Source organism: Anoplopoma fimbria, chromosome 23, assembly GCF_027596085.1.
Source record: "Anoplopoma fimbria isolate UVic2021 breed Golden Eagle Sablefish chromosome 23, Afim_UVic_2022, whole genome shotgun sequence".
NCBI classification, from domain to species: Eukaryota; Metazoa; Chordata; class Actinopteri; order Perciformes; family Anoplopomatidae; genus Anoplopoma; species Anoplopoma fimbria.
The window spans coordinates 3,516,657-3,539,561 of record NC_072471.1 but is presented as its reverse complement, the minus strand read 5'-3'; the positions used below and the strand labels follow the sequence as shown (position 1 = coordinate 3,539,561).

General features: G+C 39.1%; 3 protein-coding genes across 5 annotated transcripts; 2 read left to right on the top strand and 1 right to left on the bottom strand.

Moving 5' to 3' along the window:
• The first annotated feature begins 254 nt into the window (after positions 1-254).
• On the top strand, positions 255-11,231 carry itih2 (inter-alpha-trypsin inhibitor heavy chain 2). 2 transcript variants are annotated; one of them, XM_054624321.1, is made up of 21 exons: positions 255-472; positions 1,120-1,152; positions 1,401-1,439; positions 2,459-2,631; positions 2,719-2,823; positions 2,902-3,064; positions 3,139-3,246; positions 3,593-3,721; positions 3,828-3,944; positions 4,717-4,885; positions 4,991-5,116; positions 5,267-5,448; positions 5,996-6,181; positions 6,284-6,423; positions 7,124-7,296; positions 8,051-8,203; positions 8,378-8,491; positions 9,230-9,428; positions 9,515-9,687; positions 10,688-10,799; positions 10,884-11,231. In XM_054624321.1, the coding sequence occupies exons 1-21, from the start codon at positions 377-379 to the stop codon at positions 11,029-11,031; spliced, it is 2,838 nt and encodes a 945-aa protein (XP_054480296.1). In that variant the 5' UTR covers positions 255-376; the 3' UTR covers positions 11,032-11,231. The 2 variants fall into 2 exon arrangements, with proteins under 2 accessions (XP_054480296.1, XP_054480295.1); XM_054624320.1 differs by having other exon boundaries at positions 8,045-8,203.
• Positions 11,116-16,906, bottom strand: kin (Kin17 DNA and RNA binding protein). Its single transcript, XM_054624322.1, has 12 exons — positions 16,672-16,906; positions 16,504-16,598; positions 15,019-15,062; positions 14,808-14,930; positions 13,726-13,910; positions 13,578-13,626; positions 13,441-13,492; positions 13,223-13,346; positions 13,011-13,136; positions 12,815-12,914; positions 12,578-12,678; positions 11,116-11,508 (listed from the first exon to the last, which is right to left on the bottom strand). The coding sequence occupies exons 1-12, from the start codon at positions 16,783-16,785 to the stop codon at positions 11,449-11,451; spliced, it is 1,173 nt and encodes a 390-aa protein (XP_054480297.1). The 5' UTR covers positions 16,786-16,906; the 3' UTR covers positions 11,116-11,448.
• A 1,232-nt stretch (positions 16,907-18,138) lies between these two features.
• Positions 18,139-22,697, top strand: atp5f1c (ATP synthase F1 subunit gamma). 2 transcript variants are annotated; one of them, XM_054624713.1, is made up of 9 exons: positions 18,139-18,214; positions 18,754-18,788; positions 19,501-19,632; positions 19,719-19,926; positions 20,466-20,609; positions 20,739-20,803; positions 20,896-21,051; positions 21,956-22,052; positions 22,508-22,697. In XM_054624713.1, the coding sequence occupies exons 1-9, from the start codon at positions 18,174-18,176 to the stop codon at positions 22,509-22,511; spliced, it is 882 nt and encodes a 293-aa protein (XP_054480688.1). In that variant the 5' UTR covers positions 18,139-18,173; the 3' UTR covers positions 22,512-22,697. The 2 variants fall into 2 exon arrangements, with proteins under 2 accessions (XP_054480688.1, XP_054480690.1); XM_054624715.1 differs by lacking the exon at positions 22,508-22,697 and having other exon boundaries at positions 21,956-22,056.
• The last annotated feature ends 208 nt before the right edge of the window (positions 22,698-22,905 follow it).

The following is a 22,905-nucleotide window of genomic DNA, read 5'->3' as shown; positions in this document are numbered from 1 at the left end:
AAAATGTTCATCTTTTTACCTTTTTTTTTTCTTCAAATTGCCACATTAATATCAAAAACACACCTGAATGATATTTGACCAAAAGTGCACCATTACAATCAGTTTGTCCCTTTTAAATCTGATCAACCCGTCTGATGTGAAATCTCTGAGAATGAGTCAAATCTGTCTTATTTACCCTGCACACACTGCAGGTCAAGTTTCAAAGTTTCCTTCTCGTCTCTGGCTTACATGAAACACAACAAATATTGACCGGGAGTGGGAGTCCATCAGTTCAGTGGATTTTAACCTTCAGCTCGGCTGTGTCTCCTCCAGGCTCTCTGCAGAAGCAATATTTTTATTTATATGTGTGTGTGTGAGAGGGTGTTTGTGTGGAAACATGAGGCGTCTGATGCTGCTCCTTCTGGGGCTTCTGCTCCTCCAACAGGGCCGCTGCTTTGAGTTTGTGATAGATGGAGAATGGGAGGAAGAATGGGTGAGTTTAAGGGTGTAAACAACCTTTTTTTTTAGACAAATATCAATGTTAAAGTATTTGTTCTGATTTATAAATGTAAAGAAAGCCAAAATATATATTTTTTCATTCTAATGTTTATGAAAAGATTTCTCATCTATTGTTGGTTGTTTGTCCCTAATGACTGTCGGGAGGACATCATGTTCTTTTTCATATCGTTGTTTTTTTATGTGATTTTAGGATTTTCACAAGTGAAATTGAGACTCAATTCTAAGAGGAAAAGTTTATTTTTCAGTGTTTTTTTATGTCATTCGAGAGCTTTTTGTGTATAAGTGTGCATTTTTTTTAATGAAATCAAAATTTTTGCCCTGACCTTTGACCTTTCTTTTATGATGTCTAGAGTTAGTCTGTTTCTCGTGTTGCAGAATAAATAGAAAAGTGTATGTCTTATAAATCCTACTGGATACATTCTACTTGATTCATTTTCAACAGACTTTATTTGTTGTGTACGTTTTAGTTATTCATATATATATATTTTATTGAAGCCTTGTATTTTTATATCTATTATGTCTAAAAACAAGTTTAATCACATGAAAAAAAACCCAATGAATAGTTGTAGAAAAAATACAGAATTTATATTGATTTGATTTTCCTTTTCTCTCTGCCTCCAGTCCGAAATACGGGATCATCAGGAGAGACACAAGGTGAGATCTCTTCACAAACAACCTGACTTTCTTATTTCTATAAACATTTTCTCGTTGATGTTGCAATAACGGCAATAATCGATCCATGGAAAGCATCTTACTGATTATATAAAAAATGAACAAGGCATCATCAAACGATTGTAATCCTGTCTCATGTGTGTTTTATTAACAGCAGTTTCTTTATATTATAATCTTCTCTCAGAGAGCAGATTGAGACAGTATGGAGCTGATGTGTTTGTGTGTTTCAGAGAGCGATATTGACCAGCGAGGAGCAGGAAGACTTTGAGGTATGACTCCTCTCCACTGTGACAGAGTTTAACCTTATCAAATAGTCAATATGCTGCTGTTTGAAGAGATCCCCGTGACTGACAGGTTATTGACTTTGTTCTGCACCAATCGTACTCTCATTCTGTCTTTCTCTTCCCAACAAATCAAATCAGTCGGGTTATTATTTCGTGATTTTATCAGTGAATAAGAAAATGTATTTCACCTGTTTTTAGTGTCATAAATTCAGTCACGTCTTGGTTTAAGTAGATGGCAAAAGGTTTGATATTGTCGTACAGTTTTTGTTTAATTCAAACAAATTTAAAGGATTATGTACAGAGGAATAACAGCTTAAGATCTTTAGTTGTTTGTAGTGCACAGTAGGATATAATTGAAAAAGTAATAATAATGAAATGAAAAAGACGTCAAAAAGTGTGGCAAAAATCCCATTAAGTTTCAAGGTAACAAAGTCCAAAACAAGCAATCTTGCAATTGGAAAACACCAGCCGCTAGGCCAAATCAGGCCAGGGGCGTAAACGTGTGTGTGTGTGTGTGTGTGTGTGTGTGTGTGTGTGTGTGTGTGTGTGTGTGTGTGTGTGTGTGTGTGTGTGTGTGTGTGTGTGTGTGTGTGTGTGTGTGTGTGTGTGTGTGTGTGTGTGTGTGATCTCAACACACCTGTAAAGTTCCATGAGTGCGTCTTGCACATTTGCAACGCCATCGACATCTCAAATATCTGTCTGTAAACATATAAACTCCTGGAAAAGTTCTCAAAACCTCCTCTGTGGTACAGTGGGTGTCTCCATGACAACATATTGCAAAGATGACACACACACACGGTGAAATCATCACTTTGTTGCTGTCACAGCTTCTAATAAAGAGACTTCCAGGTCAGAAAAAGTAAAGAATTCTAAGAAAGAGAAGTCCTATATGTCAAAAGAACATCCAGGAATCTTCCCCCTTAAGAGCTCTAAGCACTCACATCCTCCTCCTCCTCCTCACTTCTTCTTCTTCTTCTTCTTCTTTCGTTGTTCCACCTGCACAGGCCATCCGTGGAGAAGACATCACCGTCAAGAGCTACAAGGTGGAGAGCCGCATCACGTCCCGCTTCTCCCACACCACCGTCAGGAGCTCGGTGGTCAACTCGGGCTCCAATTCGCAGAGCATCGGCTTCAACGTCCAGATCCCCAAGAGAGCTTTCATCACCAACTTCACCATGTGAGCCCCGGTTTCAAACCTTCCAAACAACCTCTTAAAAAGAGAGAGAGTTCTGACTTGTCACTGTCTTTTTTTTTTTCTCCCCAGGAATGTGAACGGGATCATATTCGTGGGCTCGGTGAAGGAGAAGATGGTGGCCAGGAACCTGTACGCTCAGGCCAGAGCCAGAGGCAAGGCGGCGGGCATCGTCAGGTACCGGAGCAGCTTCTGTTGGAGCTCAATCCTCCGTGGAGCTCAACGGTGTCACTAAACGTGTTTCTGCTCCAACAGGGCGAACTCCCAGGACATGGAGACGTTTAAGACGGAGGTCCACGTTCCTCCCGGCAGCAACATCGAGTTTGAGCTCCACTACCAGGAGATGATGACCAGGAGGCTCGGATCCTACGAGCACTCGCTGTACCTGCAGCCCGGGAGGCTGGTGCCACAGTTCCAGGTGAGAATAACATCCTGATTTTTTTGTGATTGCATGAACCACCAATCGTTTCTGACCCGAAAAAATCTCTCCAGGTGGACGTTTACATCTATGAGCCGAAGGGAATTTCCCTGGTAGAAACAGTAAACACACTCGGAGAGCAGTTTGCAGAGCTGATCCAGGTCACACAGTCCAAAGATAAGGTGAGAACAATTCTCTGAATTTGTTATTTGAGTTGATAGAAAACGAAGAAATCTGCATTTGCACCAAAGTAAAATTATCTGTTGGGATGATGGAGCCATGGATTATTGGAGAGAACTAAAACGCTTCCTGGGAATACTTTTGGGCTTCGTACAAATTGAGTTGTGTTAGTTCTGGACCTTTAAATAGATCATATATGTTGTATTTATTCTAAAGTCAGGGTGCACCTAATATTGCATGTAGATCTTTTACCACTGACGTGTATCCACCACTCAAATAAATAAATAAATAATAATGTGTCAGCAGGTTTAAAGGGTTGTATGGTGAACTGTGTGTCCGTGTCCTCAGGCTCACATCGTCTTCAAGCCAAATATCCAGCAGCAGAGAAAGTGTGACAACTGCACCGGCACCGCTATCGACGGCGTCTTCCTCATCAAATATGACGTGACGAGAGACAGCAACGCTGGAGAACTGCAGGTGTCACTACCTCATCAAAATCTACTCTTTAAAGCCTCATTAAGTAACTTTAATATCACATGAGGTTAGAAACGGTTTTCACTGTAGCCTTTCTCCCTTTCTTCAGGTCTCAGACGGACACTTTGTCCACTTCTTCGCTCCCTCCAAGCTCTCTCCTCTTTCTAAAAACATCGTGTTCGTCATTGACGTCAGTGGATCCATGTGGGGAGTCAAGATGAAGCAAGTGAGTTGTTTGTTTACGAGGAGTTCTGTGCACTTTGACCCCTTCAAACCCACATACCTACATCCTTAGTCAGGCCTAACTCTAACCTACACACTCCAAACTCACAGACTTTGAGGCACGTTACTGCAAATTCCTCGAGAGCTGTTTCTCAGAGATTTTGAGCTCAAATGGACACATTCCATTAGTCTGCATTTCTGCAGACTTTGCCTAAGGGAATCACCCACAATTCATAGTGTTGTGACGTTAAACACGTGGGATACAAGTGGAAGATGAAGACATAAAAAAAAGGTAAATAAAGAAGATGGCACAGCCTGGTGGATTACATTCTCACAGAAACATTAAGGATTAAAGATGGTGCATAAAATCTGACTTTTCTTACACAGCTGGTTTACTCATCAATAATTTATTTTCCTTTTTTTATTAACTATGTTTTGACAAAAAGAAGTAAATAGATTGTTTGAACAATTTCCTCTCATAAATTAAGGAAAGCGCCTTGAGACGTTCAAATCAGGGATTAAAAAGTATAAAATGAAGCCACAATTGTACATAACATGATATGAAGTTGTCAAGGTAACGTGATATGCCTCAAAAAAATGTTTTCTCATTTGTGTATATATAACATTTCGAACCGTTGCAACCTCTCACACTACCAGGTGAGGTCCGTTAAACTACTGAGGGCTTTGGGATTATTCTTCTCCACTCCTTCGTGAAACGCTGCCACCCTGTGGTCATTCTGCAGAGTGCATTTAAAAAACGCTATCCTCTCTCACAGACAGTTGCGGCCATGCAGGCTATTTTGGACGACCTGTCCATAGATGATTACTTCAGCATCATCGACTTCAACCACAACGTGCGCTGCTGGAGCGAGGAGCTGGTCGCCGGATCCTCCATCCAGGTCTCAGACGCCAAGAGATACATCCAGAACATCAAACCCAACGGAGGTGAGAGAGAATATGAACTATTCTTTAATCAAGTATTTTATCGCTCTGATTAGGCTGCTAAACATCAAAATCTGTGTGTTTGTTACTCTACTTTACTGACTCCAGGTACCAACATCAACGAGGCTCTGATGAGAGCAGTCCAGATGTTGGTGAGGGCGTCCAATCAGGGGCTGATCGACCCTCGCTCCGTCTCCATGATCATCCTGGTGTCTGACGGAGACCCCACTGTGGGTAAGACGGACTGATCCAGCTGCTGTTAAAAGGATTATAGGTTGACCCTGTCAGGTTTAGCAGTTTATCCACCCACAGGAAGTAAGAATGCATTGAAATAAAAAGTGTAAAAACATGAAATCATCTCAGTAAGATGTTGATTTCTTGCAGGTGAGATCAAGCTGAGCACCATCCAGAAGAACGTGAAGCGGGTGATGAGGGAGGAGTTCTCTCTCTTCTCGCTGGGCATCGGCTTCGACGTGGACTACGACTTCCTGGAGCGGATCGCCATGGAGAACCGGGGCATGGCCCAGAGGATCTACGCCAACCACGACGCTGCAGAACAGCTACGGGTACGACAACTCGGAGCAAAACTTTACCTTCAGGAAAACAACTCGGCATCACTCAGATCAGAAGCATCTTTGTTGTCTTTGTGAAAGAGGAACTAGCTCCCTGCATCATATTTTCTGTGTTATATTTTGGAAAAACTTGTATTTTCAGATGGAATATGTTGTATTTTCTACAAAGCAACAAGGTAAAAGTGCAGAACAGTAAAAACTTAGACAAAAGTCATAGTTATGAAGTCTTGGTCTACATGATAAAACCAAGCTGACGTCATCTTGTGAGTTACAATACAACTTATGCATTACTTTAATATGTTAAATTGTTCAAAATGCAAAAGGTAATTTCCCTGTGAATGCAGCATGAAGATATGTCGTTCTCTCTCTCTCTCACTTTATTTATGAATGATATTGACCTGATCAAATTCTAGCAACAATATTGAACAACATTTTTGCTGTTTTATTGTGACATGCAGGAGATCAGGGTTTAGTTTCCCTGATGCTCCTTAAAGATTACCAACACCTTCTTTACATCCCCTCCTCTTCTTCGTCCCTGCAGACGTTCTACAGCCAGGTCTCCTCTCCTCTGCTGAGGAGGATCGCCATTCAGTTCCCAGAGGACACCGTGTCGGACGTCACCCAGAACAGCTTCGACAAATACTTCAGCGGCTCGGAGCTGGTGGTGGCCGGGAAGGTGCTGCCGTCCGAGACCAACACCCTGACCAGCTTCACCACCGCGTCAGCTGTGAGTTAAAGAAAAAAAAGCATGCTTTTAGGGTTCAAGGTCACGAGGTCACGGGAAAGGAAACGGTGCTACCAGTGTCACATGTCCCGTCTCGTCCTGCAGGCCCGTATGGACATCACCCTGGAGACGGAGGGGGACTTCACGGAGCTGGACACGGAGCTGGCCAAGCAGCAGCACTCGTTCACGGGCTTCGCCAGACAAATGTGGGCCTACATCACCGTCAAACAGCTGATCTCTGAAAGGTGAGAGGCTCAACAGCACACAGAGGGATGGAAGAAAGAAAAAAACAAGAAACAAGAAGCTTAATTGGCAATTAGTGCAAATAAATAAGCTTAGTGTCTTTAATAGTCTACTGGAAACTCAAATCTGGCCTTTAGGAAACCCAGCAATGTTGTTTCCTTTAAACTTTTATGATTAAAATCAAATACATCAATTTATCAGATGAGATTAAGCTTTTAGTCTAAGAGTTATTAGCGTTATTAGCATAACAGGCTAACGGATTACCCCAAAACTAAAAATGGCTATAATTTTGCTTTTCGTTAACTTGTTTGTGATGTCCATTAATTCATCTATTAACATGCAACCTTTCCTCAATAGCATAATGAGCACAAATAATGTAAACATTAGGTCAAAATAAGGAAATGTCTATGTTTAAGCTCTTTTATGTTAATGTTTCTAGTCTATGTCTTTGTTTGCGTTCTCTGATCATTTCAGATTTTCTTCTTTAGAAGCTGATACTGATTTTATTATGCTAATTATGCAAATTGCCCAACATGCAATTCTTAGCAACCAAGTTGAATTTTATCCTCCGGGCCTGTGAATTAAAATTCATTCATGAAAATTCATAGAAAACACCGGGTCGGAGAATGTGCCAGTAGACTAAAAGTGTATAAACGTGATGTTTATTTTGTCATATATTTAAACAGTGTTTCTCTCCTGCAGGTCTCTGGCTCCCACCGCGGCCAAGAAGAGGAAGATCACCCAGCGGATCATGGCGCTGGCCGTGGAGCATCAGTTCGTCACTCCTCTCACCGCTCTGCTGGTGGAGAGCGAGGACGCCAGTGAGAGGCTGCTGGCAGACTCGCCAAGGGACCCCAAACACGGCTGCTGCTCAGGTGCCTGACAGAAGATACACCGTTTTAGTGTTTGAAAAGTGAAGGCAGTGCTTCATGTCTTAAAGCTGCATTCTCTCTAGTGACCATCAGGGGGCGACTCCTCTGGTTGTATAGAAGTCTATGAGAAAATGACTCTACTTCTCTCTTGATTTATTCCCTCAGTAAACATTGTAAACATGAGTTTATGGTCTCAATCTCTAGTTTCAAGTCTTCTTCAATACAGCATGATGTTCATTTAGTCAATGATGCTCCATTTAGAGTCAAACAGACCATAAAGCAGGGTATGCTTTAGCGCGGGGCTACCTTATGGTTGACGGGTCGATGCCACGGCGTCCAAATATGGTCACTTCAGTTAAAAAAAACAAAGATGGAGACGGACAAAATGCCAAACTCGAGGCTTTAAAACTACAGTCCACAAACCAATTGGTTTATATGCATTTTATATGTTTGGTTTTGAATGATGTCTAAATTTTATTTTAAAGGATTATATTTGGGCATGTTTTGCCTTTATTTGACAGTGTACAGACAGAGACTGGACATGAGGACAGGTAGAGGTGTACGACATGTAACAAAGGACAGATTTGCAGCAAGTTTTGGAAGCAAATTTCGATTTTTTTCATTGGATCTTTATCCGACAAGAATGGTTTGCTATTAAAATATTCAACATATTGCTCTTAATGTAATCCTTAATGACTATGTCGATTAGACAACACCTGCTTTACCTTTTAAATGTGTCATGTGTACGTAGGAGCAGGAATAGGAGGAGGAGGAGGAGGAGGAGGAGGTTCGCTTCCAATGAATGTGGTCTACGAGCCTCCACCCTGGGTCCAGATGACCACCTCCGCCCCCCCAGGAGAGGCTCGGGAGGGCCCCAAGGAGTATGTCCTGCCTCAAAAGGTCACCATAGGTAACACTTACACACACACACACACACACACACACACACACACACACACACACACACACACACACACACACACACAAACACAAACACAAACACAAACAAACAAACAAACATTTCTGATTTCTTTGGAGCTGCAGTGTCAGATCTGATATTTACTCAGGGTGTTTTCTCCTCCAGTGGACAACGACCCTCACTTCATCATCCACCTGCCCAGAACAAACATGGACGTCTGCTTCAACATCGACTCCACACCCGGAGACATTCTCAACCTGGTGTCCGACAGTGGAACAGGTACCAGACTGAACCAAACGTAGTATAATATGTGCTGCATGTTATAGCTGAGCATGCAGCATTTTATCATCAGAGATGGATTTTTTTAAACTGTGTTTATACTCTCTAGTTACAGAACATACAAACCCCCCACACATATGGATGCAAACATATGTACAGACAAGGTATAACAACAAAACTAATGTAAAATATCATATTAAAATAATTAAAGAGAAATAAAAAGATAAGGAAAGTTAATTAAAAACATAAAAAAATAAAAACATTAAAAAATATATTTAGGAAAGGATAGGGGGGTATTTAAATAAAATAAAATAAAAAAGGGTACATAATACATGTCCTTATACAATATAAACTTGATCTTTATGGTCTATATATATATATATATATATGAACAAACAGGACCGTGGAATGAAGAATGAGGAAACCTGCGAAGGTCATGACCTTTGGAAGGAGCCAGGCTAGTTATTTCCCACTGTTTGCAGTCTTTATGCTAAGCTAAGCTAACCTAACCATCTCCTGGTTGTACCTTTATATTTAACAGACACATATGAGAGAAAAATAAAGTTAAAAGCAGAAAAACTCGGTTATCAGATGATAAAAGATGCTCAACAATGTTCCACTCATTTATTTGCTGCAACTTTCAACTGAACCTTACTTTAAATTGACATTTAATATCAACTTTTCATATTTTGAGCTTTGCTTTTGATGCATTTGTGACTTTGAACTCCCGTCCTAAAGGCCTCGTGGTGAACGGTCGTCTGATCGGATCCAAGCAGGCGCACAAAAGCAAACTGAAAACCTACTTCGGCTCCATCTCAGTCTACTATCAACCCAACGGAGTCAGCGTGACCGTCAACACCGACAGCGTCGCCATGACCGACGGCCGGAGCAACCACTCCTTCACCTGGGGCGCCACGGCCGACATCACACAGGACGGGTAAACCGACACAACAACTTTAATCACAACATCTTCCTCTCCGCCTCGATGTCAAGCTCATTTATTTTTATTCTCTCATGTTTCAGTGTGAGGATCTCCATTGTGAAGAACTCCCATGTTACCATCACCATAAATAATGACACCCAGGTGATGGTGTTGCTTCACCGCGTGTGGAAGAAACATCCGATCAACGTGGACTTCCTCGGCGTCTACATTCCCAACGACAACCCGTACTCCCCTCTGGTCCACGGGCTCATAGGTACGTCAAACATGAAGCCTCAAGACTGTAGAAAAACATGGATGAAGTCACCCAGAGGTCACCAAAGGGAGGAGATGTTTATCAGATGCTGGACCGATTTAATCTAAATTTGGAAAATCATCTATTCTATGAACTTATATCTGCTAAATGGAACAATGACTCTCAGAACTACAATCAAAACACACATCAGAAAGAGTCAAATTAGCTGTTGAGATCTTAACAAACAGATGAAAAAGTACTGATTTTATAATTCAAGTAGGGCCAAAGAAATTGTTATAGTCGACTAAACAATTAGTTGAGTTTCTCCACAAAGAATCACACAAAAAGCACCTTTTTAAATCTCGTTTTTACCAGACATGAGCTCAGAAGTTTCTTAGAAATAAGTCATTCAGCATTAACTTTAACTCATATTGATTTTTTTAATAGGGTGACGTTTTGTCCAAACTCTACCTACTATAGTTAACACACTATATATAAGAACCTCATACAACCACACTTGAAAAAATCCAAACTATCCATTTAAGATTTTTTGGTTGAGTGGAAAAGTGGAGAATAAGACACATTTATAAAGCAATTTACACCCATTTACAGCAAAGTGTAAGAGTAACCTAAAATAGTTTTTAGTCCTTTTCTGTCACATTTTGAACTAAGAGCCTTGTTTCCATGGTAACAGGAGTCAGCCTGCGTGCAAAGTGTCTTACTTGATTTTGTGAATATGGTAATCATAGCCATTAACAAAAATAACAAGCTTGTTTTATCCAACATGTCATTTTTAGCAATTTAATAATTGTATATTTAATGTTTAACCCAGGATTTAATTCTAGTTTAAAAAAAAAAGGAAAAACCTTTAAGAGCTTCCAGAAAATGAAACTGTCCACTCAAACCCAAACTGAGGTTGTATTTGCTTGTGATTGGATGAAGCGTGTCTGCAGCCTCATCCTCCCACTGACCCCATTGATCTGGTAGATTAAGAGCTGAACTGTGTGTGTGATCTCTTCAGGGCAGTTTTCCAGAGAGCCTGAGGTGAGCGTGTACGACATGCACCAGGGAGTCGACCCTCTGAAGAAGGAGGCCACCATGATGGTGAAGGGCAACAAGCTGCACGTTACCAGGTACGTCTTAACTTATAGAACAGATATCTGGACAAACATGTTTTTCTTCTTTAAACTATAAACTCTTGTGTGTGTTTGTTTTAGGGGTTGGCAGAAGGACTACAGGCGTGATAAGAGACGCGGCTCCAGCGTCTACTGCTGGTTCATACACAACAGCGGGAAGGGCTTCATCGATGGCCACTACACCAACTACATCGTCCCAAACCTGAACAGCTTCCTGCCGACGCTCTGAGCTGCCAGAGACGCGTTCAAGTACCCCTTAACATTCACTACACCCGTTTAAAACAGTGAAAAACAGGAGCCAGAAGAAAGAGGGGAACACAAATCTCCCACTGGTGTTTATGTGCATCCATTTCCTGATTTTATTTTGTCTTTTAAAATCATAAGTGTCTTTCTTTCTTAATTATTTTTCAAAATAAAAGCGGAATCATTTTTTTGAATTTTTTTATTTTGAACAAAATTTACATTTCAAAATGTGAAGATCAACTTGGATATTAATAGAAAATAAAAAATAAACAAATTGAACACATTGCTCCTCTTTGATGACTCACTGCCGGGGTGATGATGCGTTTATGTACAGGCGTAAAAGTGGGGAAAATAACTCTGACACAGTAGAGTCCCTGAGGGTTTGAACAGGAAGGTTGTGGGCTCAGGCCAGTTTGGAGAAATCCTCGTAGGCCACGTTCACTCTGTTCCCCTTCTGTTGACCCTGAAGACGAGAGAAGGGGAGACTTTAGCTGCAACACACAAACTAAATACAACAAATGAATAATAAAACATAAAAGTGAACACAGCTGATGAGAAGAAATAACTCTAATGCAAGTTTTTACAAATTAAGTCTCATTTTACAGATTCTTCTAAATGAATTTAGTCAGATTTTCTTTCCCCTTACACCAATATTTTTCATTTTAAGTAACATATTTTTCAGAGCTAACGTCCCTCCGCTGAGCGCGTTAATCAGCACGAGTCATCAATTAAAAAACAGTTTGCCATCTCTTTTCTGTGGATCTGGCGTCACCATTCTCAATACGCCTTCTCACCAAACTTTCCTTTGCATTTCATACAAGTCGTTAACATTATGCAAAAAGAAACGTTATGTATTTTGGGGACTTTTTGAAGTGTATTATCACACGGGAGGAAAGCTGAAAACCCTTTTGTCTAATGTGGTGTGAATACAGTGTATTAAGTTCAACCACCACTAAGTGTGAGAGGTGATTAAAGGGTTTGTTCACCATTACTATGGTCAGTAAAAACAGATTTTCTAAATTACCAGTGGTGGCATTTAACCATGAATAGAGATAAATCTGACCAGGTTTTGTTAATGCTGCTAATATCATTGACAATTTGATTTTACTTTTTTTTTTTTTTTTTTTTTTTAAATCCCCAGAAAAATCTCTGTCTCACTGGACACTTTTTGCAGAAAGACATTATTTTTTCAAATAATTTCGGTGTCTTTTAAATATATTTTCTTGTGTTTCAAGAACCACAAACGAAATTTCAGACACTTGTATATTGTGTATAAAAACTTAATAAAATAATAAAACCCAAACTATCGGCATGGCGAGATAACCCTAGAGCCAAAAAACAAAATATGCTTTTTGTAATTTGGCTGATGCTGTTTACCGAAAACTATGTTCCTGATATACAGTTTTAAATCGGCAAATGTCAGCAAGAAAAAAAACCATTTCATGTTCAATTTACAGACGTACAGTTAATAATAAACCAATGATTAACATGTGACAGGTACAGATGTGAGAGCAGCCTCTGGAGACACTTACAGACTCGAGTGTGAGTGTTGCGCTGAAGTTCTTCTCGTCGATTCCCTCCAGCAGAGCCTCCGTGTCTCTGTGCGGACCGTTCAGGATCAAAACACGTTTACCTGCAGGAAGTTTGACAACAAGAAGCTGAGGATGATAGAAAGATACAGCTGAGGTACAAGATGTTCCCAGCGTGGATCAGTGCTACATTCATTAATACTCTATAGAACGCCTCTTAGAGAGTTTGTGGTGGTTCACCTGGTGCAGGTATGACCGTCTCCACATGATTCTGGTCCAGTTTCAGTTTGTCTCCGGAGTCGATCATCTTCACAACGGCTCCGTATTTATCTCGCACCTCCTACAAGAAAAAAAAAAAAACATACATCTTTTAGCGACACATTTCTCCAACATGTTCGTAAACATGCAGTCAGCTGTAAAGCGTTTTTTTTTTTACCGTGATGACGGCCTTCTTCTTGTGGTACTTCTCTCCCAGTCTCTTGGTGACAACTTTGACCACGATGTTGGGCTGCAGCCAGTAATCCGTTCTGACCGACTGCTTCTTCCTCTTCTTCTCCTCCATCTGAACGAGACGCATTGAGATTCGTATGAATACAGACTGAATGCAAACACACATAAGAGGATAAAAAAAAACATAATCGTCTTCACCTCCATGATCTCCTCCAGAGCAGACTTCTTCTTCTTCTCGCTTCTGGTTTCTGAGCTGGTGTCTTTCCTCTTGGTGGAGGACGCTGCTGCTGCTGCTTTCAGGGCACTAGCACCCAGAGCAGAACTACAGGGAGACACAAACAAAAGTATTAAGTTATATATATATATATGCTTCATAATAAGACAGCACAGTAAGCAACATGCTAAGACCTCTGTACCTTGATTTGGAAGGACCAGCAACAGATGAAGAGGCGCCCAGGTTGAAAGCAACTGCAGGAAAAACATGTGAAGGTGAGCGGAAAGAAATGTACAAGAGAAATGTGACAGATCACAAAACCAAAGCAAAAAAACAAACCTTTTTCTTCTTCACTCTCACGTTTCAGCTCGGTGAAAACTGGAGTTTCCTACAAAATAAAATATTTGTCTATTAATTTGAATCTATTAATCTTTATTTGGCCGAACTGATCATGCAAGAAGCTGGAGTCCACACGTCCAGAACTCACCTCTATCTCCTTGCCGTCGCGGCCTCTGCGGACCTGCTCCTCGATGAACCTGGCGCTCCTCTCCTCGTCGTCCAGGTCCTGCTTCTTCTTCCTCGCCTGCTCCTCTTGGCGGCGGATGGTCTCGGGGTCGCGGTCGATGTACTGGACGTACCAGCCTTTAGGGGTCTCGTCCACCTTGGCTAAACCTGGAAGCAACATTCAGCTGATTATTACACACTTAAAAATAATCTTTTTTTTTATGTAGCAGTACCTGGTTTCTAAATATTGTGACTTTTTATATTAACAAATGTTTATTTTTGAAGCAGTGGTATTTCAAACCAAAATCTTTAACACTGTTTATTTAAAGAGAAAAAAAAATTGCCATTCACACATTTACATGATCGACAAGATCAAAGGTCATTTGACAAACTGCCTTGTTTATTAAGTAGCCATGTGTTACACAAAGATTGCTTCTAATGTTTTTTTTAACATGTACTTTTATTCATTTATCTATTATTAACTTCATAACCATTTTCCAAAAAATTTACTTATTTAATCCTTTAAATTTAATTGCTAACTTCTTGGTTCACAACTGCTCTTCAAAAGATTGTTCAAGATATTTGTCTGCCTTTGCAATAAACTTCTAGGCTCAAATCAGCCTCAGTTTTAATGAAAGCACAAAGAAGGATTCAAAAATGTAAATTGTGATTTAAAATGTTGTGATTTTTTTTCTCCAATGCAGACAAAAATTATTATCTTAAAAGGAACGTAAAAAGAATCCAAACTTGAAAAAACAAGATTTGCAAATATATTTCTGAGGCTCACACACAAATATTTCTTGTTTTAAATAAATACAATAAAAATCCACAAATGTAGATGTTGTTTCCTCCATTTTCAACCAATCACATGCAAGATTCTGTTTAAATATAAATCACAAAATGAATCCTTCTGTGTGCATTTGTTAATATTGACACTGATCTGACCCCACATTATATATATTCACTCATGTTATGTACTTTATTTACTTGATATTGTCATTCTAGTGCTTCCACTTATCTCTGCTCTGCAAATATGTTAACTGTTGCACATCTTTTGTAGTTTACCTTCTCTGCCCAGCCACTTGGTGAAGTCGGTGAGGGTCTCCCACTGTGTGGAGTTCATGTGCACGTGCTCTCTGTGGCTGATGTATTCATTGTAAATGATGTTGTTGTGCACTCTCTTGGTTCCTGCAGATGAAAAACAACACAACAACTTAATGACACAGCTGTTGTCGCCCCAAACATCTGGATGATCTGTTGTGGGATCAGGACTCACCGAACCGTCGGCTGAGCAGCTCCAGGAAGTCGCTTTTGAACTCACTGGGGAGGAAATGAAACATTAATGAACTATTTTAAAGCACTTTTTTTTTGTTTTTCCAATAACTTTATTGAGACATTTGTTCATACATATAAAACACAGACACATACAAATGCGTATGAGCTTTTTTTTGCGACAGGTATAGAAAAAAAGAAGTTCTCTATCTGTGTGCTCCATCGCTACAGGAAGTATCTGTGTTTGTGAGGGGAGAGTTGGCGGACAGGACTTAAGTGCTGTTATCACTTCTGAAGCTCCAGGGTCAAAGAGACGAGAGCCAGCGAGTTACTGCTGTCAGACGTCATCTCCATTTTCTGGAAGTCCACTTAATCAGCGTCTCCATTTGTGCTTCACTACCTTCAAAAGTGACCCTGATTCAATAGATTCAGTACTTTCAGAGGCTTTCATCTCTCTTTGCTCTTATATTTTTTTTCTGTTATCCAAAAGCGACATACAAAACATCCCTAAAGCAGATGTATAAGTTTTTCCCTGCACTTATGACCGGTTAAAAAACAATAATCAACCGTAGCTGATTAACGTTAAATCTGTGAGTAACTTGACCAAAATGAAAGTCTTGGCTAGTTGTGTTGTTTCAACAATCCTGTTAGCCAAGTGCACAACTATATAAATGTGTTCTTTATAAACTGTTCATGATATTTTCAACAATAAATATATTTAGTTTTACATTTAGTATAAGTCAAATTTATATATATATACATACATACATACATACATATATATATACACACACACATCTATATACACATATATATATATATATATATATATATATACATTGTTGTTATTGTGTTGTATATTGTTGTTTTATATTGTTATATGTGTTGTTATTGTTGTATATTGTTGTATAGTGTTGTTATTGTGTTGTATATTGTTGTATATTGTGTTGTATATTGTTGTATATTGTTGTTATTGTGTTGTATATTGTTGTATATATTGTGTTGTATAGTGTTGTATATTGTTGTTATTGTGTTGTATAGTGTTGTATATTGTTGTATATTGTTGTTATTGTGTTGTATATTGTTGTTATTGTGCTGTATATTGTTGTATATTGTTGTATAGTGTTGTTATTGTGTTGTATAGTGTTGTATATTGTTGTATAGTGTTGTATATTGTTGTATAGTGTTGTATATTGTTGTATATTGTGTTGTATATTGTTGTATATATGTGTTGTATATTGTTGTATATAGTGTTGTATATTGTTGTATATTGTTGTATATTGTTGTATATTGTTGTTATTGTGTTGTATATTGTTGTATATTGTTGTATATTGTTGTATAGTGTTGTATATTGTTGTATATTGTTGTATATTGTTGTTATTGTGTTTGTTGTTCGCTGCTGCTGGCTGGCTGAGGGCTAACCAAACGAAATATCGTTGTATCACTACAATGACAATACAAATCTATTCATCTTTATTATGTAACTCACTCAGAGAAGTAGTCCATGAACTTGTTGGGGTCCTCTGAAGCCAGGAGCAGCTGCCTCTGGTGGGACTCAGACATGCAGTGGCATTTGAAGCCATTCTGGAAAACACAAATACATTAAGAAAAATACAACAAATACAGTTAATTAGACGGATTTAAGGGGATATCTCACCTCATCTCGGCATTGTTTCTGGCACATTTGACAATACCACCTCAGCTTCTGCAGGCCTTTTGATTTGATCCGGTTGGCTATCGCCTTAGGGGAGAGAAAATCCGCTTTCCCCATCCTGACCAGCGACAAAAACCGCAAAAAAAAACCCCGCAACTTGTTTATAAATCTCTCTTAAAACCGAGGAGAAAAGGAAATGCTGTGTTCGAGGCTATATCCGCATGTCGAGCGTCATAGTCTCGCGTGAACGGTTAAATCACGCGAGAACTGTGGCTGCGTTCACGGACTTCAGATTTCACACAATGTGGCGTCATGGTGTATTTCAATTGCGTTAAAGAGCACAACAAAATACAATACATAACAAATAATGGGCAAAAATACAATTCTTCCCAACAATATAAAATACTTAAAAACATTACTTATTTTTTACTGTACATACAGTACCAGTCAAAAGTTTGGACACACCTTCTCATTAACTACTTTGAAGAATGTAAAATATAAAACTGGTTTGTTGAGCATTTGTTTGTTTACATACATAATATATATATGTGTTCCTTCAAAAGTTTGGACACCTTCAATCATTCAACTACTTTGAAGAATGTAAAATATAAAACTGGTTTGTTGAGCATTTGTTTGTTTACCACATGATGAATGAGAAGGTGTGTCCAAATATTTTGATATGGTACTATATACATATATAGTATGCATATAATGAGTAATCAAAATTACACTAAAAATAAAGTTCATTGAATGAGAAGGTGTGTCCAAACTTTTGACTGGTACTATATATATATATATATATACATATATATATATAGACATACATTTATATATATATATATATAAATATATATATGAATAAACATATCATAAATCCTTATTTCATATATACATATATATGTAAAGACTTACATTATACATATTCTATATTATACGATATATCTACACATATAAATTGTCCAAATTTTTGACTATACATATATATATATATATATAATATATACCATCAAATAATACATATACATATATATAAAATAAGACATACATTGATATATATATATCCATAACTTTTATATATTTATATATATATATATATATATATATATATACATATACATATATATGGACACAAGATAAAATATAATCTACAATGTAGAACTATAAAAAATAGAAAAATACATATACAATGTTATATATATATAGAAAAACCATTGACTGAGAAAGTGTGTCCAAACTTTTGACTGGTACTGTATACATGAGAGTACTGCAAAATGCAAATTACACTTTAAAGTTCAGATTATTGACTCAATCATTATTATTAGATAATTAGATATATGTTGAGTAAACACATCTTAAATCCTTCTTTCATCTCTCTGTAAAGGCTTAATTCTGCGTGATTCTCATCTTAACGACATATCTGTCAGTCCCCGAACGCACCACTCGTCCATTTTGCCTTCATCTTGCGCATGCGCAGATCCGTGAGTCTGACCTTCATAGCCGCAACCATGTTCGCCAGGACCAGCGCGTTGGTGTTCTCCCCACAATGGTAAAGTCAAACGTGTTTAAATACTTCCACAGCAGTCTGTACTTGTATATTATGTTGTAGTACACCACGTAGTACTTGATAGGAGTGCGTGTGTGCATTATAGTGTGTGATATGTGCAGTTATTGAACGCAAGGACGTGTTTTTGTGGAGGCCCCTAATGAATGAAGCTAATGCTAGCTTAGCTGGCTAGCTTAGCTCACTAGCTCACATGGTCTGACATTGTGGGATAAACTTGTGATTTGAGCCAACATTTAACTAATTAATGATTTAAATGCTTTCTACTACATTGTGCAAAGCTGTCTTTATATATAAGATGAGTTATTTATAGCTAAATGCTGACTGTCAAAGCTAAAGTGTGCAGCATAGCTAAGCTAACTGATGCTAGCACACTTGCAGCACAAGCTAGCAGTGGAATTGAGTGTTCTTGTTGGTTCAGTTCCTGTTAGTCTTTGCTAGTGACACTCTGGCTGTGCTGGCAGTGCTGTTACCTGTTGATGATGCATGTATCTGAAGCTCACCTGCAGTGTTTGTGTTCACAGTGGGCAGGTCAGGAACATGGCTACCCTGAAGGACAGTAAGTATACTCCTGTTGCAGAGCATAAACCCACACTGATGACACACCAGGTGCAAAATAGTAAAGTATTCACAAGCTTTAAAGGCTGCAAAACATGGTTTGAATCACTTTTAGCAATATTTTACATGCAAAATAGTGCTTTACAGCAGACACAATGTTTACGAGATCATTCCCTGTGAGGTCTGTTTTGGTTGAAGGTGACTGCTGGAGACTTGAGAACAAATCATTTAATAACCTCAATTAACTTTGCTAGAAGATGCTGAATTGCACAGCCTCTCTTAGTGATTCACAAAAGGTTATTTCTGTTTGCCAGATGGGTTAATGTAGTTTGATGTGCTTTTAATCACAATTACAGTACCAGTCAAATGTTTGGACACACCTTCTCAATCAATGGTTTATATATATATATAAATGTATGTCGTCTTTTATATATATGTATATGTATTATATTATATATATATATATATATATTTTCTACATTGTAGATTAATATTGAAGACATCCAAACTATGAAGGAACACATATGGAATTATGTGGTAAACAAACAAATGCTCAACAAACCAGAATATGTTTTATATTTTACATTCTTCAAAGTAGTTGAATGAGAAGGTGTGTCCAAACTTTTGACTGGTACTGTATATAATCTCAGTTTGTGTGTAATCCCCACCGCTGTCAGGCTTATTAATATCCTTTCTTTTTCTTTTTCTTTTAGTCACCATTCGGTTGAAGTCCATCAAGAACATCCAGAAAATCACCAAGTCCATGAAAATGGTGGCGGCTGCCAAGTACGCTCGTGCTGAGAGGCAGCTGAAGCCAGCCAGAGTGTACGGCACCGGAGCTCTGGGTATGTGCACCTGTCTTATCTCTCACTTGGTGTTTTATTTTTAAATGTTTTGAGACGGGTCTAATTTTTCATTGTTTCTTCTCCAGCCCTCTACGAGAAGGCCGACATCAAGTCGCCCGAGGACAAGGCCGCCAAGCATTTGATCGTCGGCGTGACTTCCGACCGTGGTCTCTGTGGCGCCATCCACTCCAATGTGGCCAAGGCCATCAAGAGCGAGATCGCCAGCCTGACCAGCGTTGGCAAGGAGGTCATGGTGATCAATGTGGGGGACAAGCTGAGAGGCATCCTGCACAGGTACAAATGGAGACGTTCATCTTCAGAACATTTAGTGGAAGACACGTGGTCAGTGTCGGGCTTTTCTGAGCAGCTGTTTATTTATGGCAGAAATTTGGTGGTATTTATAGTCTTGTTTTAGGTTTAAAGGGTTAAGAATAACGAACTAAGTCGCAAATCAGATGAATTGTAGCTTCCGTGTTGTCAGTGTTTGTAAGAGCCTCATGCATAGTGGCAATCATTTTATGATGCTGAAGTTTATATTGCATTAATTTGATTATGGTTTTGTTGGCAGGGAAGTTCAGCATGCTTCACTCCTTTTGAGCCAAGATAGATTAATGGACCATTGATACAGAGATTTGGAAAATGAGGATGAAATACTTTTCATTGCCATTCTTTCCTAATTTTTCAAGTTTTCACCCTATTTTATAGAACTCTTCTCTCAGCAGGGTGAAACAATATTATCTCAGTTTCATGAGACGTGTCTGATCAGAAAAATAAAAGAATAAGTGAGCAGTTGATGATTTACTGTACCATTAACGCCCACTGTTCCCGAACAGAACTCATGGAAAACACATCATTCTGAACTGTAAGGAAGTCGGCCGCAAGCCCCCCAGCTTCGCAGACGCTTCAATCGTCGCCGCCGAGCTGCTCAACTGTGGATATGAGTTTGACCAGGGCTCCGTCATCTTCAACAGATTCAGGTACGCTTTTCAGTTTTTAGTTTTTCTTTGTTTATTTGAAATTTTGTAAAATCATTTTCAAGTTGCATGAGCGGGGGTAAAATAAAGTGTTGTCTTGATCATTTAAATGAATCTCTTTCTCTCACTCAGGTCTGTTATCTCATACAAGACGGACAAGAAGCCTATTTTTTCAAACGAGACCGTTACTAACGCAGGTAATGTTGTTTTAAAAACAAAATATTTTGCACAGATCCTCGAGGTGTCCCCAACAAAGAGATACTGAACGTCTTGTGTTCCTCCCCGACAGAGAGCATGGCCGTCTATGATGACATTGATGCTGATGTGATGAGAAACTACCAGGAGTTTGCTCTGGTTAACATCCTCTACTTGGCCATGAAGGAGTCCTCCACCGCTGAGCAGAGTGCCAGGATGACTGCTATGGACAGCGCCAGCAAGAACGCCTGTAAGAACATATTTCCATTCCCTCCTTTTATGAGTGTACTGTTACAATGTTACTCCAAACAAAACGATCATCTGAAGGGCTGAAGTGTCTTTGAAACTGTATTGAGAGATCCTTGTGTGACATCTCTCGTAAACATTTTTTAACAGGAAGAAAATGGATATACTTGCATTTATTTAGCACATCTGACCACTTAAGGCTCTTTACACACTTAATGTCAACATTTAACCCGTTTACACACACTGATGGCAAAGGCTGCCATACAAGATGATAAATGACTCACCAGGATCTGATCTAATGCTCGTTCTCACACTGATTACCTTGGGGAGCTGATTAACTTTCCCAAGGACACTTTTGCATGCAGAACCTGATTCATACCATCATGAGAAAATCGATGTCCATCCTGATCTCGTTAGGCCTGCACAGAATCGCTCACAGGCATACCGGTTAGATTTGTGGCCAACTTGCTCCGACGTTATGCACACATTGGCAACTCTTTAACCTCAAGAGATCGAGGCATCCGCAGTTTTTCATTATCAATTGCAAAGACCACCAGATATACACACATTTCCATATATATGTATTTTGTTGTTTTTTGTTCTTTTTGTAAACGCCCCCTGCTGCTGATATCGTCCACTTTCCAGGCGAGGAGCAGCTCCTCTCGAACGAGCCTTATGCTGAAACAAACTGCATCATGTAGAAAATATTTGAGCGCACTGAAGAAGACAGTTTTGTTCCCATACTTAGTTTGAGTTTGTTACTTTAAATATCTTTTAATTGTATTTAATGTTGAGTATGATCATCACTTTTCACATCTTGTGTTCAGTGCTGCATTAGATTCTCCTCTTCCACAGTAGAGTTTTACATTTCTACATTGACTGACGTATTTCTCTCCCCGTCCCTTCAGCTGAGATGATTGACAAGCTGACCCTCACCTTCAACCGTACCAGACAGGCCGTCATCACCAAGGAGCTCATTGAGATCATCTCTGGAGCTGCTGCTCTGTAAGTCTTTTCACCGTCTGCTGTGTTTTCTCTGACTCTTCCACTGACTCGGCCTCTTTCCTTATATTCCTCCATCACTCCACTAACTTTTCTGACCCCTTGAGACTTCATTTTCTTTTCTGTCCTTTGAAATATTTTCTCTCTCAACTATGCATATCTTTTTAAAATGTCCCAAAGCCATCACATGACTAATTCCGCTCTCTGAACTAATCTCCTCCTCATCCTCTGCTGAACTCAGGACCTGAGGCTTGTTTTAACAGAGGAGGTAACAATGTAGAGAAGACTAATGTTAGGATCATTTATGTAGAAGTGTGTACCTTAAATTCTTTGATATTATAGTCTAGAGTCCCTTTAGGTTTTAGAGTATCTCCAGAGTTTTCACCTTGTTCCCATCCAGGTTTAAAGAACAGTTTGTGTTCACATTCTTAACTTTTTTCATTTTTCTTTCTTTGCAGATAAACGGGCGAGATCTTCGTTTCCATTACCTATAGCTCTTCAAAGACAGGTCTATACAGGTTGTCGAGAGTCTATGAACATTTGTGCTTCTATTTGTAAAATATATGGAGAAATGAAACCTCTTAAAGAATCCGCACTCTTTTCATCAGTCCCTGTATTTGTCTTTCCTCACAATAAATCCTGATGACTAAAGAAATAATGTGTTCTGTATGTGAATGCTTCACTTTTATGGAATTCACCCTCGAAATTTTGACTGCAGTCCACTGGATGATCAATTTGTATGTATTTTTTGTTTTATGATTTTTCTGGTCTTCTGCTGCCTCAATGAGTTTGTTTGTTTGTGTTATTGTGTGACTGGTGTTTTAAAGGGTTAGTTTGAATTCACCAAAGTCACACA

Bases quoted from the DNA above. Each gene is read 5' to 3' on its own strand.
- itih2 (XM_054624320.1), top strand. From the start codon at position 377: ATGAGGCGTCTGATGCTGCTCCTTCTGGGGCTTCTGCTCCTCCAACAG. The intron at 2,632-2,718 runs GTGAGCCCCGGT...TTTTCTCCCCAG, and splicing joins TTCATCACCAACTTCACCAT to GAATGTGAACGGGATCATAT. The intron at 7,297-8,044 runs GTGCCTGACAGA...ATGTGTACGTAG, and splicing joins CAAACACGGCTGCTGCTCAG to GAGCAGGAATAGGAGGAGGA.
- kin (XM_054624322.1), bottom strand. From the start codon at position 16,785: ATGGGGAAAGCGGATTTTCTCTCCCCTAAGGCGATAGCCAACCGGATC. The intron at 13,493-13,577 runs GTTTGTTTTTTT...TTTTTCCTGCAG, and splicing joins TGAGAGTGAAGAAGAAAAAG to TTGCTTTCAACCTGGGCGCC. The intron at 11,509-12,577 runs GTAAGTGTCTCC...TCTCGTCTTCAG, and splicing joins CAACACTCACACTCGAGTCT to GGTCAACAGAAGGGGAACAG.
- atp5f1c (XM_054624713.1), top strand. From the start codon at position 18,174: ATGTTCGCCAGGACCAGCGCGTTGGTGTTCTCCCCACAATG. The intron at 19,633-19,718 runs GTATGTGCACCT...TTTCTTCTCCAG, and splicing joins GTACGGCACCGGAGCTCTGG to CCCTCTACGAGAAGGCCGAC. The intron at 19,927-20,465 runs GTACAAATGGAG...GTTCCCGAACAG, and splicing joins CTGAGAGGCATCCTGCACAG to AACTCATGGAAAACACATCA.